Source organism: Apteryx rowi, unplaced genomic scaffold, assembly GCF_003343035.1.
Source record: "Apteryx rowi isolate R43461 unplaced genomic scaffold, aptRow1 scaffold_112, whole genome shotgun sequence".
Lineage (NCBI taxonomy): Eukaryota > Metazoa > Chordata > Aves > Apterygiformes > Apterygidae > Apteryx > Apteryx rowi.
In genome coordinates this window covers 280170-298078 of record NW_020447331.1, presented here as the reverse complement: position 1 = coordinate 298078, position 17909 = coordinate 280170, and the positions used below count along the sequence as shown (strand labels likewise).

Here is a 17909-nt window from a genome sequence, read left to right as displayed (position 1 = left end):
AGGCTATGACAAACCTATGAACCAAGGCTGAAGGAACCTAAAGTCTAAAATGTACCTACATAGAAGACAGATGCCCAAATCTGAAATTATGACCTCAAAATTTCCATTGCCTAATCCATTAGAGCCCAACATTTTCATTTCAAGCTCTTTGTCTGTGTATGCCCAGAAAGGCTTTTATTTTGAAAAAGCTGAGGAAATTACTGTTTATCATAATCCTAGATTCGTGCAAGGTCTGGTAACTTCTTGTTTCTTCACTCATCAGCCTTGTTGGACTTGATCTTGTGGAGGTGCTTGAAAAATAATAAAAATTTGCATTTTGAGCTCCTCACAAAATGAAGTGGCATCCACCAATTTCTTTTCAAATTTAGTCAGAAAGATGAGATATTGTTTTTAATAATGCAGCTTGTTTTCTGGAATGGCCAATTCCACTGTATATAAAGGAAGTCATTGAGCAAAAGTGATGATGGCTGTTGTTTGATGGCTCCCACCTCAAAGGAGGAACTCTGGGTGGATAACAGTCTTTGCTCCAAAGACAGATTAGTCATTGTTATCCTTGTAAATAACATAAATAACCCTTGGAATGTAGCATAAAACCCAAATCTTCCCAACTGTATAGATGATAAGAGGCAATGTCTTCTGATATCCACATTTTTCAGCATGGATATGAAAAGGAGGTGGGGAGAATAGGTTGGAGCTGTAAGAAGCACTTTTTGGACTCTTAATCAAGGATAGTAATTAGGGTCTGGCCAAGTATCTGAAAAGTTCACCCTGCAGCCATTGCCATGAAATTTTTCTTTCTCATGTGTTGGCCAGGAGATGCTCCAAAAGACAGACTACAAAGACATGAATTGCTATGCCCAGTGAAGACTGTCTGATGTCAGTATGCTTTGCATGGGAATACAGATTAAATCTGGAGATAGCAACCAAAGTGACCAGAAAAACTGTGAAACTGTGTTCTAGTGGCAATGGTGATGGTGCTGTGCTCACCATGACTTTTAAGCTAAATATAAAGTCTTTACTTTTGAGCTGTAAAGCTCAAACTAGCTTGGGACTTGTTTCCTGGAGGAATTTTCTTCTTTCACATCATGATCAGGCCCATGAATAACCTTCTGCTCTAGTCCTTTAGTTCTAAAAGTAATGGGAGAAGGGAGATGGAATGAATCAGTGACTGAAATCACCTGCGGATAATCCATATGTGGACCTGTCAGCTGGGATAGCCCATAGCTGTCCCTGAGTGCGGAGCTGAGGGCGGAGTACTTGTGGGAGAGAAGCGCAGTGAGGATCCTTATGCTGTAACAGACATATGATCAACCTTTCCTTGAGATGGTAGGAAGAAGACAAGTTGTTTAAATTGATTTTTACATATTGGACATGGATRGGGGTTTTGTTTCAGAATAAATTCTGAATGGGTAAATAAAATGGAAAATTTGAAAACACATTTTGTGGCTGTTTGTGCAGGAAGTATTTAAAAAAAATAAAAAAAGAGGAGAAGCTGTTGAAGATGGTTCCATGAAGACTTGCCTGCTAACATCCATATAATGGCTTCTGAGAAGTAATAGGTCCTGCCAAGCTGATCTTCAGGAAAGGAGGAATTTAATGCGGCACAAGGTGACTTCACGTGGAAGTGTCAGCATTGGCACAGGGGAGATGCTCCTTGTGCCCTTAGCGCCCTGTGAACAGGGCTGGGACTGCCAAGCTGCTGAACGACCATTATAACAATTTGCAGTCAACAGCCTGGAGAAGAACCAGCTGTAAAGGCAGCATCYGGCCTCACCCCGTGGGATGGGCACCCCTGTGGTCTCCTTCCCTCTTTCATGCAGATGGGACACAGGTTGAGCTRCAGCTCCCAGCCTGTCCAGGCCCCTGGTCTCCCCTTCCACAGGAGCAGAGCTGAGGGGAAAGAGCTGGTGCCACTGCACATCTCAGTCCAACCCGTGCAAAGAGCATGGGCCTCGCCGATTGGGATGTGGGTCCTGGTTCCTAGACATAGCCTTAGAGTATCTGGGGTCATCTGTAGGAAGCACTCACTCATTCGAAGCAAAATTACTCAGTGATTTTTAAGAAAAGCCTAGAAAACTGACAGCCTGTCACAATAGTCACTGTGAGTGAAGATGAGTCGGAAGACTTTGCTGTATTTTTATTATTTTAAGTAATTGATGAGTTAATTAAACCAATACTTAATATCCTGTTACTGTGAAAATATCCCTTGGCATATCCCATGTCACTGCTGTTGGGAGTGGGTTTTGCAATCAGAATTCATTTCATGCATATGTCATTTGTTTGAAAAAATTAGATTTTTGGTAAATCACATGACATTCTTTTATTAATTGTTTTCTTTTTAATCCCATTGTTGCTGTCATGTGGCAATGGTGGTGCTTGTTTTCTAAAACTGCAAAGCTGAAGGAGTCATTGATTTATAGGCCCTCAAAATGTACATGCACTATGAAACAGAGAGACCTTCAGGTTATCAATATTAACATATTTATTAGGTAGAAAAAATACCTTGGGCTGAGGAAGGTTTTGGTCAGGGGAGGTAGCCTGAGTGGCATTATACAGAAGCTGCTTTCTTACCAGCCCTGCACACTGCTGTCATTTTTACATGAAAAAGCTGAATGAATCAGTCTCTGGAAGGCTCTGTAACTCCTGACAGCCATCATCTAAACAAAAGCTCAATGGAAAATGGGCAGAAATAAAGAATTTGTGTGTGTGTGGGGGGGGAGGTGAATGGGGGCCTAAGCTACTAAAGTGGCCTAAATCAATTAAATATATTGTTCTACCAGGAGAGTTAATGAACAGCAGAAAGGGATTCGCAAGGAAGTTAATAAGCTGACTGTGCAATTACAACACTTACCATGTACGAGTGAGGATGTGGTTATTTTGTACTCCTCTGATCATCTCGCTGCATGTTTGCCAAGTCAGCACTGGAGGAGCTTYCAGTGGTGCAACCTGACAGTGTGCAGCGACAGGCCATTTGGCTATTAGCCGCCATTCCCGCGCTGGATGTTCGCAACCTGGAAACTCCTTAACTCCCACAGCACTTAGGAAAGGGAGATGAAGTTCTAGTTATTACAGAAATATCAAATGAGACTTTTGTGTTGTGCTTTTCAAAATGCGCAAATGACTGAGAAGTAATCAGGAATGAATTAAAGCTGAGGTTACTGGGTATTTTTCTTATATGTGCAAAAGCTATTTATTATTTGAACTTCTTTTTTTTTTTTCCAGTTAGCACTCGCTCCTCTAGATGATATGATGCCTTGGCTTTGTTCTCGATAGAGGTAAACTCTCTTTTCTCTTGAGTCTTAATGTGGACTAACAATAGATACCTTGACAGGTATTGGTAGGTAACTGTTACTTTCTAGACAGTTTTTAATAAAATTGGTTAATGGTATAAATTATATCCTAAAATCTTTTTCAGTCCTTCAAACATCAGTATTCTTGCTGCAGATTTGAGCTTTGCTAGAATATAGGGGTAACGGTTGCRGGTATATGCACATGGAGCATTACAGAATAATAATTTCAGTACATAACTATTGTTCAGCTATTCAATATTCCATCTGCATTAATAATTAAAAATTGATACTTCAAAGCTGGCTTAAACTGCCCTTGATGTAGTTGATTGCATGTTGCTTTTCATAGAGGCATTCTGTAGATTTCAGTCTGTTTATTTAGAAAACATTTAAATCAGAASAGCTTATGGCACAGAGCTTGTTGGACGGACTGAGGTATGAATTTCTGAGCAAGCAGTTGGCTGCTGTTTGCTTCTGGTTTGCACATTTGTAGAAATAAATAAGGCGACATCAAAAAACATACTTAGTTTCTGCCAGTGCTTTCTCCTCTTAATGGGAAGACTCTTACCCTCGATATTGGCTAGCTAGTATGGCCAAAGAGTTACAATATCAAGATAACTTGCCTTTATTACTCAGGTGTCTACAATTTAAAGGATATTAACCATGTGTTTTGGCTTTATAGATTCCTCTTGTATGAACAGTACTAACCTGTATGAACAAGAAACCCTTAGGATAGAGTAGTAAGAGAAAACTGAATAATCTAATGATGCCATAAAGTCATGGAGCAAAACTAGAAGACTGTGTGCTTCAGTAACAGCTACTATTCCACTGAAAAGAGATCCTACAACAGGAAATAACATTGCTGAACCTTTAAGGTCATCACGCTTGGAAAAGAAACAAGCAATGTAATTGCTGGGGTGACAAATAGCCATCTCATGTAGACAAGTAACCTGTGGCAGCACAGGTGAAATTCCAGGAAAGAATTATTCCATGGGAATGAGCTGATTTAGCAAATTCTTTATCTGCTCAACACAGACTCAGACTTCATTAGAAGACAATTCTGCTTGGGAACATACTTATGCAAATGAGGATTTTGAAAGGGATACCACAAAAAGCCATCTGTGTCTGTGCTAAGAAGCAGGAGATTTGTGCCCATGCTAAGAAGCAGTAAAGTTACCTTCACATCTCCAGTCTTGAATCCCATTGTCTAGTTAACACCTTCCACTCGCTGCTAATTGTCATTACAGGGACTGGCAGCGGTGGTGAGAATCAGAAAATCCATTCGGCGGGGATATATATTTAGCAAGAATTAAATGTTTGGAGAATCTGGAGAAGTGAACCCTTTCCAGGATAGAAATAAGCTGAGAAGGAAAGCTGTTTAATGAGCTGGTTAAAACAGCCAAAACTTACTTCTCTAGGGCCCCGAATACCACTTCAAATATGAAATTAGTTTAACTGCTTCAGCCCTTCCTTGTCTACATCTCCTACAGTATCACTGTTACCTTGGGTGGTCTGAGGGGCTCTACTTTCCAAGGTTGTTATTCTGGGTTAAGAGGTAGTATCTGTGGGAATTCGAAGAGGTAATCAGCTTGGAACAAGAGCTCTATTACTGGAAGATTTATTACTGGATGTGACATTTTAGACAAMTCATTGTTCTATGCTCTCAGACTCATCCTTCAGTGATGCAATTTTCTCTGGAATTTGTTTGGGCATTTGTATTATTTTCTATTTCTGAAGCCACCACCAATCTGATTAAATTTTGTCCCACATACCCATCTTCAGGATATTTTACAAAGAAAGGCAATATTTCTGTTCTACTACACTRAAACATTTTCCTGTTTCAATGTCTTTTCTATTAGTAAATGATAGTAAATGATACAATGTAGGGAATCATGATTTCCTAGCCACACTGGCTGTCTTTATAAAAATGGGTCTGGTCCAGTGCTAGTGCTCTTGAGGAATCTCAGTTTTGGCTAAGGAGTGGATAATGGCCTGTAAAAAGGCAAGACCTGTGTTTTCTTGCAAAGAATCCATGTGTTGCACTGCACTGGATTTAAGGGGTCTCGTCTGGGGATTGCTGTGTGATTCCAGGTTCTGCTGCTTCCATCTGCAGTTTGTAAATGACAATGTTTACTGAGACAAACCCTGCTGCTTTGAGCATACAGGCTTGATAAGTCTCATTTCTGCACAAGTCCATATGAATCATGGCACCAACGCATATAGAAAACTCTGCAGTAAGTTTATTGTTTCCAAGGGGAAGCTGAGTGGCCATCCTGAATAAAGTTATCCTCTGCTTCTTTTGCTACAAGGCATGTAGCACCTTGGTGTGCCCTTGTAGCAACCCAACAGAACTATCTCTGTTCTGGCACACCAGCCATTTGGGGTAACCTCAGTCTTGGCCTCTCTCCCTCCTGAGGAAGCTAAACAAGAGTTTAGCAGTGAGCTTTATCTTCTACTGTACTTCTACACAAACTCATTTTATATCCTCAAAGAGAGCTCATTTGGTAAGAACACAGACTGRAGATGGGATTAAGAATGATATCTTGTGAGTTAAGCTCTGGAAAGTGACTCCAGAGAATCTGATTAATTTCTTGACTTGCCAGTAGGCTCAGCTGTAGACTCCAGACAAGTCATTCAAGCTGCAGTTCTGTTTTCCACTTGCAGGTATCTTGCAGTGCCATTTGAGATATCCTGGAGCATCTGAATCCTCCAAATGGGGCTCACAGATATGTCATAGGGCCTACAGGAGAGCCGTGACCCTCTGGTGTGGGAGCTAGAGGTCAAGTGAGGTACCAAGATACAATTCTTCTGTCCACTATCACTTAAGCAAGACATTTTAGGCTCTATTAACAGTCCATAGCCAGTGGACTCAATGGAGTCAGTGAAGTTTGGGCAAGATCCATCTCTTCTGTCTCCCAGATTCCCATATCTGGGTAGATAACTCACATCTTAAAATCAATTGGCTTTATTGACAAGCTTTGCCTTGATTGTTGTGAATACCAGACAGCTAGCTCAGGTGCATATAGGTCTCCACTGGAAGGCAATCAAAGGTGAGAAGAACCTACTCATTCTCCTTATGCCTTTGCTTCCACTTGACCAGCATGGACAATGTTGCCTGCTTTCCCATGGTTAACTCCCTCCGCAATTTATGTTCTAAATCAGCCCAGTCAGGGGTATATTCTTGCCCCTTTTTGCAGGAAACTAGCAGTGTGAGCCTCCACTGCTGTGGTGAGTCTATGGCTGCTATGACTAGACATTCAAGGGTGAATCATGGCTAGTGGGGAGAGATGCGGGCACCATTTGAGAAATGTAAGGAATTTGAAACTCATARCAATATCGCACTCAGAAAATAATCACACTTCTTTTAAAAAAAATTAAACCYTTTTTATTTGTATATTTATTTTATATATAAAAGAAATACAAAAAAAAGAACACAAACAAAATGTTGATTATGGCAATTCAGTTTTATCAGCCCCCTCTGCCTGGGCTGCTGCCTCAGATCCGCCAGGAGTGAGCAAAGTCCTCCGGTTGTAATGTCCCTTTATGATTCCAGAGTTATTGTTCTCATTAAGGATTTGCTTCTGTTTTTGCCTGTTAAGAGACTGTACAAGTCCTAATACAACAGCTGCTAATGAATACTGTCCAGTCAGTTTTCTTGGTTGTAAGATTAAAGGATTTGGTTGAACTCTTCCTAGAAGAAAATATGTTTTGATTTTTCCTTCCTGTTCACTGATACCTTTAACATAAATCTCTCCTCGGTAGTCGAAGGCAAATCCCCGGTCCTTCAGGATCAGATACGTTTCTTCAGGCACTTGTATTCTGTCACTAACACCTGTGCTGTCCATTCGACTCGCTAAATTAACTGTTTTGCCCCAAATATCATACTGGGGCTTCTTAGCACCAATAACTCCTGCTACGACGGAGCCATGGCTAATCCCTATTGAAGAAAAAAAAAAAAGAGAGGGAAGAGCCAGTTAGACAAGAACGGCTGAAAATCATATTTGCAYTTAAGAAACAGAAACCTGGTTCAGACACACTTACCTCTAAGCTTAAGGAAAAGATTTAGGAAGAGAGAAAGAAAGAGAAAGAAGGAAAGAAAGAAGGACAGAAAGATGGAAAGAGAAGGAAAGAGAATATGAAAAGTGCTATCTTCAGAGTTATTTTACAGGGTACCTGTCACATTGGCTTCCATAGCATCTTAATTCTGTGCACTATTCTCAAAGCTCCTTCAAACTGATTCCTACGTAACAGGAAAGATCTTTCTGGTTCTACACTTCTTGAAGGCAACCCTATTAGTGCTATACAGTCAAGAAATGACATTTCTATGTTGCATGAAGTGAAAATATTGAAATATTCTTACTAAATTATTAGAAGAATGTATCTTGTAAGATTGTTTGGTTAGTTCAAGACAAGCGGTAATGATGTAGAAGAAGCTATTTTTTTCTACAGCATTGTTTTAAAAATAAATCTAGTGCCAGTGAAAAGCACAGCTTTGGGRAAAGTATCTTACTTTTTCAGAATTCTTTTTAGATTTTTTTAGAAATTGGTTATAGAAATGGTTTCCAAATAGTGTTAYATTTATGCTGTATAAAATCATCAGAAGTGGTGCGTGTTGGCCTGAGAAACCTTGGGAACTGTCAGGAAGACCTCATAGAGAGCATAGAYAGAAATGCTGCAACCCTCCATGCTGTGACTGATCAACATATTTCAGCTTTTGTATGGCAGGATTGCTTGTAAAGCACATGTTTCTTTTGAGAGGTTTTCGGTTTTGCCAAGTGATCCAGCCAGAATGAGAAGCCACCAGAGGTGTTCCTGCTATAGACCATAAATTCTGGCTGTCATTTTGTGTCCCATCTGGGTGGTTTCACCCAGTAGAGTAAGTTCCTATCACAGCAATTCAGAGGTATTACCTTTGAGCCAGGTCAGGTCAGAACTGGAATTYAATTTTTGTGGAGAACCAAAGTACTTCACAGAGGGTTTAGGATAAACTACTATTCCTCTTTTATATAGAGAGAATATTTCAATACAGGGAGAGTAACTAGACACTGTGCAAGTCAGTGTCAAGTCTGGGGTTAGGTTTAGGGTTCCCAGTTCACTTTTGGTTTTACACCATATTGGTTCTGTGTCAGACTTGTCAAAGACWATAGATAATTATGCTATCCATAGACAATTTGCAAAAACTTGGGACATCCCCGGCCCCCCAAATTAGAGCCAATATTCTGGGAACAGAATATTTCTTATTTTTAGCTTTGCCTGTGATTAAGTCAATGTAAAAATGGAGGATACAATCTCTTAAAAGGAACATGTCCTTGCAATGCTTCTGAGATGCCCTTACAGAGTTGGATCATTGCAGATAAAATTGCATTTTAATTCTCATGCTTGAACTCTGCTTACCAATGCGAAGCTCAAAGTTGTTAAATGAATGCTTGTTGATCTCCTGTATGCTTTCATTCAGGGCTATGGAGAAGTCGGCCAGAGCACACAAATGCCCCCATTTGTCTTCACATTGCTAAGAAGTCAATTATAAAAGAATATGTTATAAATGTTTAATGTTTGCCTATATGACAGCTCCCATCCATCCCCACTAAGTGCCAAGTATCTGAATTTGGAATTTTTAAGAGCAGTCTCAACGTGTCAGATCCAAGGGAGGTAGGGCAGTATTAGTGGTGAAGTGGCACTTCCCATTTATATTACAGCATTTGTATACCTGAACACAGAGAAACCTTACTGTGAAGTAAAGAAGAAAGTAGTTTCCTGTCAGGAATCTGAAGGGCAATCATGGGAATTAACAGGACATGTGAAATCCATCTAAGGCTGAGAAAGGAAGTACAGTGAGGATTTAGATAGCTTGGGTGGGAGGGAGAAAAATTAATGAGAACCACGAATCACCCAGGTAAGGAAGAAGTAGAGCAAAAGAGGAGAAAGACATAATTTTCCTTTGCTGAAGTCATCACCTGGGGAAAGCACTGATTCCAGTGCTCCCAGGGATGGAAAATTGCCAGGAATGACAGTGTAAGCCAGGCAACCTAACACACTGTGAGTGAYGGAGAAGTGGCTGTTCCATCTCTCATAAATTTCCTCTGCTTGGAGAAGCACAGTCACTCCCTGGTTGTTTCCCCAGGTTCCCGTATAAGCAAGACAGAGCAGTGTCAGGCTGCTTCCCCTGTCGATGTGTGGACCGGGGCAGGAGGAGTGGTCTTTACAATTCCCATTTCCCATGGGACAGGGACTTTCCCGTTCCCATGGGGCAGGGACTGTCCAGAAGGAATAGGGATCTCCTTCAGTGGTTCTCTGGCTGGGCAGTGGTGTAAGGAACACCCGTGGCTTTAACCCAATAATGTTATGATGTTGTCCCATCTATCCTGAAGCCAAGTAATTTGTTCATTAAATGAAGCTCCAGGCAGTAGAAATGAAGAACTGGGAGGCACCCATTGGGTTGTCCAGTCCAGCCCTTTGCCAACTGAGCATCTGCATGGTTAATCCTGATCATAAGCATCTTGTTAGCATCATCCTGTTCTGCTCACACATTGCTCTTTCCTTCTTAGCCTCATTCAATTCAGAGTGTACCATCACTCCTGCAGCACTCCTCACCTCTTAGATGCTGATAAGGTTATATACATATATGTATGAAGATAAGTATATTTAAAACATGCATATTGATTCCATTAGGCTAATAGAGTTCAAACAGCAGATGAACTAATCAGTTTTGGAAATGCAGGAAAGGTTTCCTCCCTTAGAGTTTTTACCCACATCTAGAGTCAGAAGTATTGTTTAGGAGCCATGTATCTGTAATCAGCCCTTTTCTCTAGTGTTCAGTCTTTCTTTGCTCATCTTTTCACAAAAGTAATTTGAGTTGGAACAAACAAAAATCTCATGTGTACTTAGTTTTGTGGTTTTCTAGCCTTCAGCATCATTGTTGTTATTCTSTAGGTGGGAGATGCTCAGCTGGTTACATTTGACATGTATTGTAATGCATTCTAAACAAACAATGGAAATTGTCTAGTTTTTAAAGCTCACTCTAAATTGGATTCTGCTTTCCTGGCAGTTGCAATCAAGGCRGGCAGATCTGATTCCCACTCCTTGGTTGATCTGGGCAGCACACCTGTGTTTGTGGTGCTGTTCTCTGGGGAGAGGCACCACTTGCCGTGAAAGACAGATTTCAACAACTGCCGATTTCTTGTTGGGTGTATTTTAGAACTTTATCTTATTTCCTTGAGAACCCTCTTTCAGGCATGTTTTTGGGTGTAAATATGAATGAATTTCTTTCATCTGGCTTCCTTAAGGTTTATGGCTGTGACTGTGTGTGTGTCCTCTGTGCTTGATTTTTCTCTCAACTTGATTTGCACCTCTGAAAGGGAGGGCAGCRTGCTGGCTTCTGGCTTCATGAAGCTGTTTAGCTGTAGTGATGGGTCTATTTTCTTTCTGATATATAGTTTATTTTGTGATCTGTAGATATACAGCTATATCCTTGCAATGAAAGTTTAAATGCATTGGCTTCTCTTAAAAATGAACCTCACACTTGTGCAAGTATGCTGCTGCTAGTTTAATACAGCCTCTCTACTCATAGTTTATTGGAGGCTACTAGCCAGATTCTGGTCTGAGTTATGGTGATAACTTTAGAGTATCTCCTAAGATATAGACAGGCCTCCTGTGGATACACATCAGTGTGATAGAAATTTTTTTTTTTCTTCTCTCTCCTATAAGCCTAAATTTGAGGAAAGAATCCATATGGTTCTTGTACAGAGCACAAGTTGGCATTTCACTTCATCGAAAAGTGCTACTGTTCTCTGCCAGAAGCCCAAAATGTCTGTTTTCTTTTAGCAAACATAGCTCGGTGAATATCAAAAAATGACACTAATATTCTTTAATGTGAAGGGTGAGATCACGCCAAAAGCTTTGCTTCTTAAAGAAGACTACTTTCTTACCTGTTTTTCAGGTGATAATCCTGACACAGCCATGTATGTGCTGCCAATTGTTTTAATTTTTTCAATATCTTGAAATCTCTCTTCACCTAGTAACTATAAAATGTAAGAAAACACTGTTACTTCTGTAATTTCTAATTCTTGCATGGATGTCAAAATGAATCGTTACACTCATGGTTTCTTCCAGTTGATAGTGGCACACAGTTCGTTCCAGGTCCTGGGATACACTGAGTTTAAAGCTCTGAATTGTTGCCACACTGTCTACTCACAGAGCACAGTCAAATTAAATCCTGCTGTGCTCTGCAAGGCTGTTGGGAAAATCACATAATGGATGATACAAGGCATATATAATCCAACCTGTCACAAATGCAGATGATTCTTGCATTACATGAGATGTAGTCACCTAAAATTAGTGAAGAAAACCCTGTGTGTGTGTGAATGTAAGAAAATTTGATCACTTAAAAACATTCCCAAATCTATTTGTCAGGAGCTCATTTTGCTTAAATTAAGTGCTGCTACAGAAAGCTTTCAGATGATGAGACCAGTGAGAAAGGAAGTCCAGTCCATTTAAAATAACTACCTACCCATCTTACACAGTCAGTAGATAGAGGTAAATGCCTCCAAAGAACTTTTATGAGAGGTCAAGCCCATCTGCATCACATACTTCTCTCTCTCTTCATATACTGTGTGGTCCAGACATAGGTATGTCTGTTGGGTGGTTCAGTCCACACCTTTGTAACGTATTTACCCCTTCTACAGAAAATACAGGGAACAAATAGGAAGTGGTAACATCTATATTGACCTAGGACAAATATAGCTGCTAAGCAGGCATAAAAGCTTGTTAGATCTAGAGTCTGCAAGAGGGACAATAAGTTTAGTCTAGTGACTAAAACACTCAGTGGAATGATAATGCCAGTTTGGGCCCTGTTTCCAGTCCCTATTCATAGTTTGACTTAGGATTTTGTACCAAATAAGGGCTATAACCCTGCATTCCTTGAGAGACCCAAGCAGAGCTCAAGCTGTCATGTGTCTAAACCTCAGGCACAACAGAGATTTAGGTGGGACACAGCCACCCATTGCCTTGTCATAGTCTTCAAAGATGTGGATTGCAGAAGTTAGTACCCAAACACCCAGGGAAATGTCAAGATAGGCAGGGTGGTTTCTAGTAAATGTAGGAATCAATATGGTTAGACAGGCCTGGGGAGAATAAAAAAGAGATCACAGATAAGGACTTTAAAACTTTCAGTTCTAAAGCCTTAACTTGGTTGGGACTTAAATGGAAAAATTCTTGCTGTGGTAAGGCAAAAAATTAATGAAAGCTTTTTCCCCTTCTTTTATACACTGTCGTGCATTCCTTTTCCAACTTGCAGGTTCAAGCTTCCTGTCAATTAAAAACTAAAGGGATTATTTCATTCAAAGGCATAACATAAAATATCCCCTGCCATTGAAGTAACCGCAGCGTACGTCAGCCGGTGTCGGGGAAGCTCTGCGGCTGGTCTGCAGCTATCACGCCATCTGTCTCTAATGGAGGGCCGTGCAGCGTTGCGCGCGGGGAACACAAAGCCATATGGCTAACGGCTCCGTTCCAAGCCAGGGAAGTCCAAAAACTTGACCCACTTCTCATTTTCTTCAAACCACTAGCAAAGCCCATGGTCTACCTTTCCCGCCTACAAGGGCAGCTCTTCCAAATGCTCTCTGAAAGGAAAACACTGCGTCTTGTAGCTCAGCTTTCGTGAGCAATCCGAGAGCACCAGGGGTGTGGGCAAGGGGAGAAAATGATTTTGGTGAAGAAACAGAAACATTTTCATTTCCAGGTGGTTGCTGGAAACAATAGCAAACAACACAGTAATTTAAAATGCACAATAAATAGCTAAAACAAGTCCTTTTAAGAAGGAAAGAATCTATTMGTTATTAGGCAATTTAGAAGAAAGTTATATTCTTTCTTTTCATTCATTATTATTTCTGAATCTCCATTTTTTCCCTGCTTAATCCTGTTTATTAGCTGGGTTCGTTCCTTTTTCAAATAATGATTCATTTGCCTTTTACTTTATTTGGAGTATGATAGGATGATGGATTTTGATATTGAGGGAAGATATGTAGAGTCAGTTCTAAATCACCTGTTATTTGTTTTGACATTTTAAATGGGCTTGCTAATTTATCAAGATAGTCCGGGAACTATTTTCAAACAGTAGAATGAGGCTGATATCTAAAAAAGCAAAAAATAGCTTCATGCAATCCATGTAAACCCAAGGTTAAAAGGAGGTCAGCTGTCAGGTAAGACCCAGTAGCATATACATAAACATATACAAAGTAGTACAAAATAGAATATTCCGAGACATGTCACCATTACAAAGTAATCAGTGAAGTCTGAAAGCAAGATCCTGTATTCTACTAGAATCTATATTTGTGGCAACATAATATATTAAAATCTGTTGTCATAAATACCATGTAAATCACAGTAGATAAAGAAAAAGGGGGACTCCCCCTAAACAAACAAACAAACAGCACAGGAATTAGAAAGCTCTTATTAAAACACAAATCCCAACTGTACCATCACAGAGATACATAAATGACAGATTAAAAAGACTAGACAGAATATTACATCCTAGAAAAAAAATTCCACCAAAACTCATAATCTTCAGAACAGGATAAATGTCCCTGCATTATTTTTTGGTACAGCATCTCTAAGTTTGGGAGTTTAGCCCTGGATGTGTCTTATGAAAACTACAGCCTTTTTTTTTTTTAAAGAGTAATTATAAAAGTAGATCTACAATGCTCATGTTTGTTTATTGATGCATGAAATGTTCCTGTCAGCACCTCTGTGCTAGTGTCCAAAGTAGGAAATCACATATAGCTGGATACTATAATATTATACGTCAAATAAAAAATCTCCTTGTGTCAGTCCAGATCCAATACCTCCCATTCTGCTTCAGTAAACAAGAATCCTGGATAATTTGGAAGTCAACAGTTCAGGGCCATTAGGGAAAAAAAAAAAATCCTGAGTAAAGACTGTGCTTTAAGAAAAGTCTGTCACCTACTCCCAAATATCTACTTTTGRACCAGGGTTCCTAAGAAAGAGCTAGCCTTGCATCCTGAGTCTCCTGTGGACTCCTACTCTGTGCAGATGGTGATGGCAGGGTCTGTAAGGCCACTGTTCGCAATTTTTTGTTTGACTGGCTTTGACTGCCTAACATAGATCCCTTACCTGGAAGACAGAATAACAGATCTGGATTGTAACCTTTCCATTCTCAAATAACAAAGAAAGTCCTCAAAAAGAAAAGAAAAGAAGCAAACAAAAATAACCAGTCCCTGCCCCCATCACACTTTCCAAGCAAGGTCTGTTTGGGTGTTTTTCAGCTACCTTCATTCAGAAACAGCTCCCTCGTCCTATGAATGCAGCTTTCCTACTATTTTTACCTGTGGAAGTGAAGGAGGGGGTCGCAGGATAGAACCTGGTTTGAGATTAAGAACTCAATTCAGTTGCTTAAACACGGGCGTGTAGTATCATCTGGGACGTCCTAAAGCGTGCTTCCTGGTTGTGCCCCAGTGGTTGCTCCAGGACAGCAGGAATTTTCTGAAGGTGCAGTATCACACCTGCCAGTCCCATGTGGGTGCCATAGGTACCCTAGGACATCTCAAATAGCACTAGGCACCCAGGCTTAGTCAGCAGAATCCTGTCTTAAGACTTTTACATGTGGGTGTCTATACGGAGGTGTTCATGTAATGCTGAGAAGCAACATTTTTCTGTGGTTTATAGGTTTGATTTCTTCTCAAGCTGCATTTTGCTTCCAGGGCTACATCAAGACAGTGGACAATGTTGGAAAAAAGCATCACGAAAAGTAAGGGAGATTGACTCCCTTCAGTGTCAGTCAATAGTCATGTGGAAACATTACTGTCCCTGAAACATTGTACCTGAAATGACTTCTGGTTCCTGTTGCATGGGTAGGATTACTTACTTCAGTTGTTCTGTCTGGAATATCACTTTTCGCTTTGCTTGGACAGAATAAACTGATGGCATGACTATGCTGGAAGTAAGCTAGCAGTCAGCAGGGGATCACATAATTTCATTTACTACCCATACCAAGAACATATCTATTATTCAGCTAAAGATGTCTGGGATATAATATAATCCCTAATTAGCCCCTTTATTAATTACAGAGCAGGTGTTAGGGGCTTGAATGCAGTATTATGTTAGGATTTTTGATAAAAAAGTTGTCTTCAATTACTGTCACAGCAACAACGCAATTTTGCTGTGAAGATTACATGAGCATGCATGACAAGATATTTTAAATTAATTCACAGCAATAGACTTTGCATTCAGTTTGAGCTATAACGTTTTTAATCATATCTGGAAAGAAAAACAAAACTATTAATCAAGAAACACGTTGACAGTTGTGCAAGATCTTAGAGATAAGAATTAGGTGTTTATACCTATATAGAAAGCTGTGCAAGGGCTTAGCAGGTGGCAGAGGTTGTCTCGTAGGAGAGCAGTTTAGTTTCCTGCCAGACTGCACAAGGACTCATCAAGCTGCACCCTCCATTCCTCTGTGAATCCTTCTACTTCCCATCAGTGCTTTTAGTATCTGCCCAACTATATGGATAAACTCTCAGTTTTGTTGTCTGCCACAATTTCTGTCCTGGTCCAGCATTGATGACTCTATCAAGCTTCCTCGTGCAGAGGCCCAGGATGAGGGAGGATAAAGGTACAGTTAAGGCCCTGACCTGAATTCATATTTAGATTCTATTTTCTGGCATGGACATAGGTATCTTTGTTTTCAAATAACTGCAGGGAAGACAATTACCCCTTTGYGCCCTGGTTTTCCGCTTATAAAATGAAGATAGCATAACTTCCAGAGGAACAACGTGACAATAAATTCTTCAAAACCTGTGAGATGCTTTAGGCACTTGCTGCTTGGGACTGAAGAAAAAAGATAGAAATGTCTTCTCCTGATCTCTTTTTCTCAGTCTTATGCCTTCCACTTTCATCTTTTCCTCCAGCAGCTTCCTCTGAAGCCCTTGGAGATACTATCCCTCCAAAGCAGAATACCTTAGGCTAGATCCTCGAAGAGAGGTAGGTGCTTGAAGTAAGACTGAGGCAGAACTAAATTAAAAACCAAAACAGCCCCCCATACTGAATCTCGAATCTCCAGCTAAACCCTGGAGAGGTCTAAACTCTGCCAATACTTACTTTTTTAGAAAAAGTTTTCTACAGGCTTAATCTATAGGCAGCATCCTGGTCCAGATCCAAAAACTAAGCATCTCTTCTAGACTTCCATCGAAAACTCAATCTTGTGGACGCTGATAATGCCGTTCACGTTGTGAGCCACACAAAATGCAATGGAAGGTGTTCCCTTTCACAAAGCACAGCCTAAGCGGAGTTTTTGCCTACTGTCTTTCTGGCAATTGCTCCATAGTTAGATCTGTCGTGTAGGAAGTGAGATATACATACAGCTCCTTTTAAGGGAAAAAACTCATTCCTTCTTTGCTGGAGTGTGCCCTAACATTCACCTGACAAGATACTCTTCAATTGTCCAGCTGATACTATACCACAATACAGAAAATAATTAAAAAATCCTTTGGGCTAAACAGACATGAGCTTCTTGGGTAGTATTTTTTACTGTTTCTCAAAGATTTCTTTTTATCCATGTTCCCTCTCGCCTGCACTCCAGGTTAGTGTCAATCTTGCCTTACTCAGCAGAATTCTGAAAGGGCTCTTTTTTCCTCTCTCTCTTCAAAGCACTTTTCCAAAAACAAAGTCATAGATCAATGATTTTCCCCCTTTACCGTCTGGACCTTTCCATCCTGGGACACAGATCCAACCTCTCTGTTAAATGCAGATGAGTCAGATTCTACTTCTATTACCTGGGCAGCGCAGGATAGGTACAAGCTACTGAAAACCACTTGCAGTGTGTAAGTTCAAATTCCTCACTCCAAATACTTTTAGCCTTAGTTTCATGCACTTCCTCGTTTTTAAATTTTTTCAAGATTCTTCTTGGGGCTACCTTCATCCCGTTTCTCTCCTAATTCCTCTTGGGCTCATTGCCGGACCTAATACCATCTATCTTAGCACCCTTATTAGCTACTTGGCAGAGTTTGCAGCTTGCTCCGTACTACCTTTCCAGTTTCCAATTTCTCCTTGCTTACAGCAGGCAATAGTTACCTTGGAGATCTGATCTGTGCCGACTTTTCTTCTCCTTTTTGTCTTATCCTGTCCCCAGCTCCCTTTCTGAAATCAACTCTGGTTATCTTTTCCATGGACATGATACTTATAAAGGTTCTTTTTCCTCTTTATGTCCTGTCCAAATTTTGTATTTCCTTCCACCTCTGAATTCCTCAGTAAAACAAGTAGCTTAACCTCTGTCTTACATATCTGACCAGACAAGTGACCACAGTCAAAATGTTGCCACCTTTCGTTCTTTGTGCAACATTTGATTCTGGGATGAGTTGTGCTCTTCACATTTAACGTGACGCTATTTTACCATTAACATTGGTTAGGTCCATTCACCCATTGTTTGCAAAACAGTATCTTTATCTATTAAGATTTGGGCCATTATTTCCCAGAACTGTTGCAAGTGTCTTCACCCTTCTTTCTTCCACAAAATGAAGGCATATTCTACTTCTAGATATGCTGGACCAGACTGTGGTTTTATGTATGTATGTTTATATTCTAGTAACTATATTGATTTGAGCCTCTACCTCA

The 17909-nt window shown here is 40.3% G+C and overlaps 1 protein-coding gene across 1 annotated transcript in view; it reads right to left on the bottom strand.

Moving 5' to 3' along the window:
• Positions 1-6736: 6736 nt before the first annotated feature.
• Positions 6737-17909, bottom strand: part of ADCY8 (adenylate cyclase 8) — a 129839-nt gene continuing 118666 nt past the window's right edge. Inside the window, 3 exon segments of the mRNA XM_026077647.1 lie at positions 6737-7224; positions 8682-8796; positions 11213-11305. Of these exon segments, the coding sequence (XP_025933432.1) occupies positions 6737-7224; positions 8682-8796; positions 11213-11305 (696 nt within the window).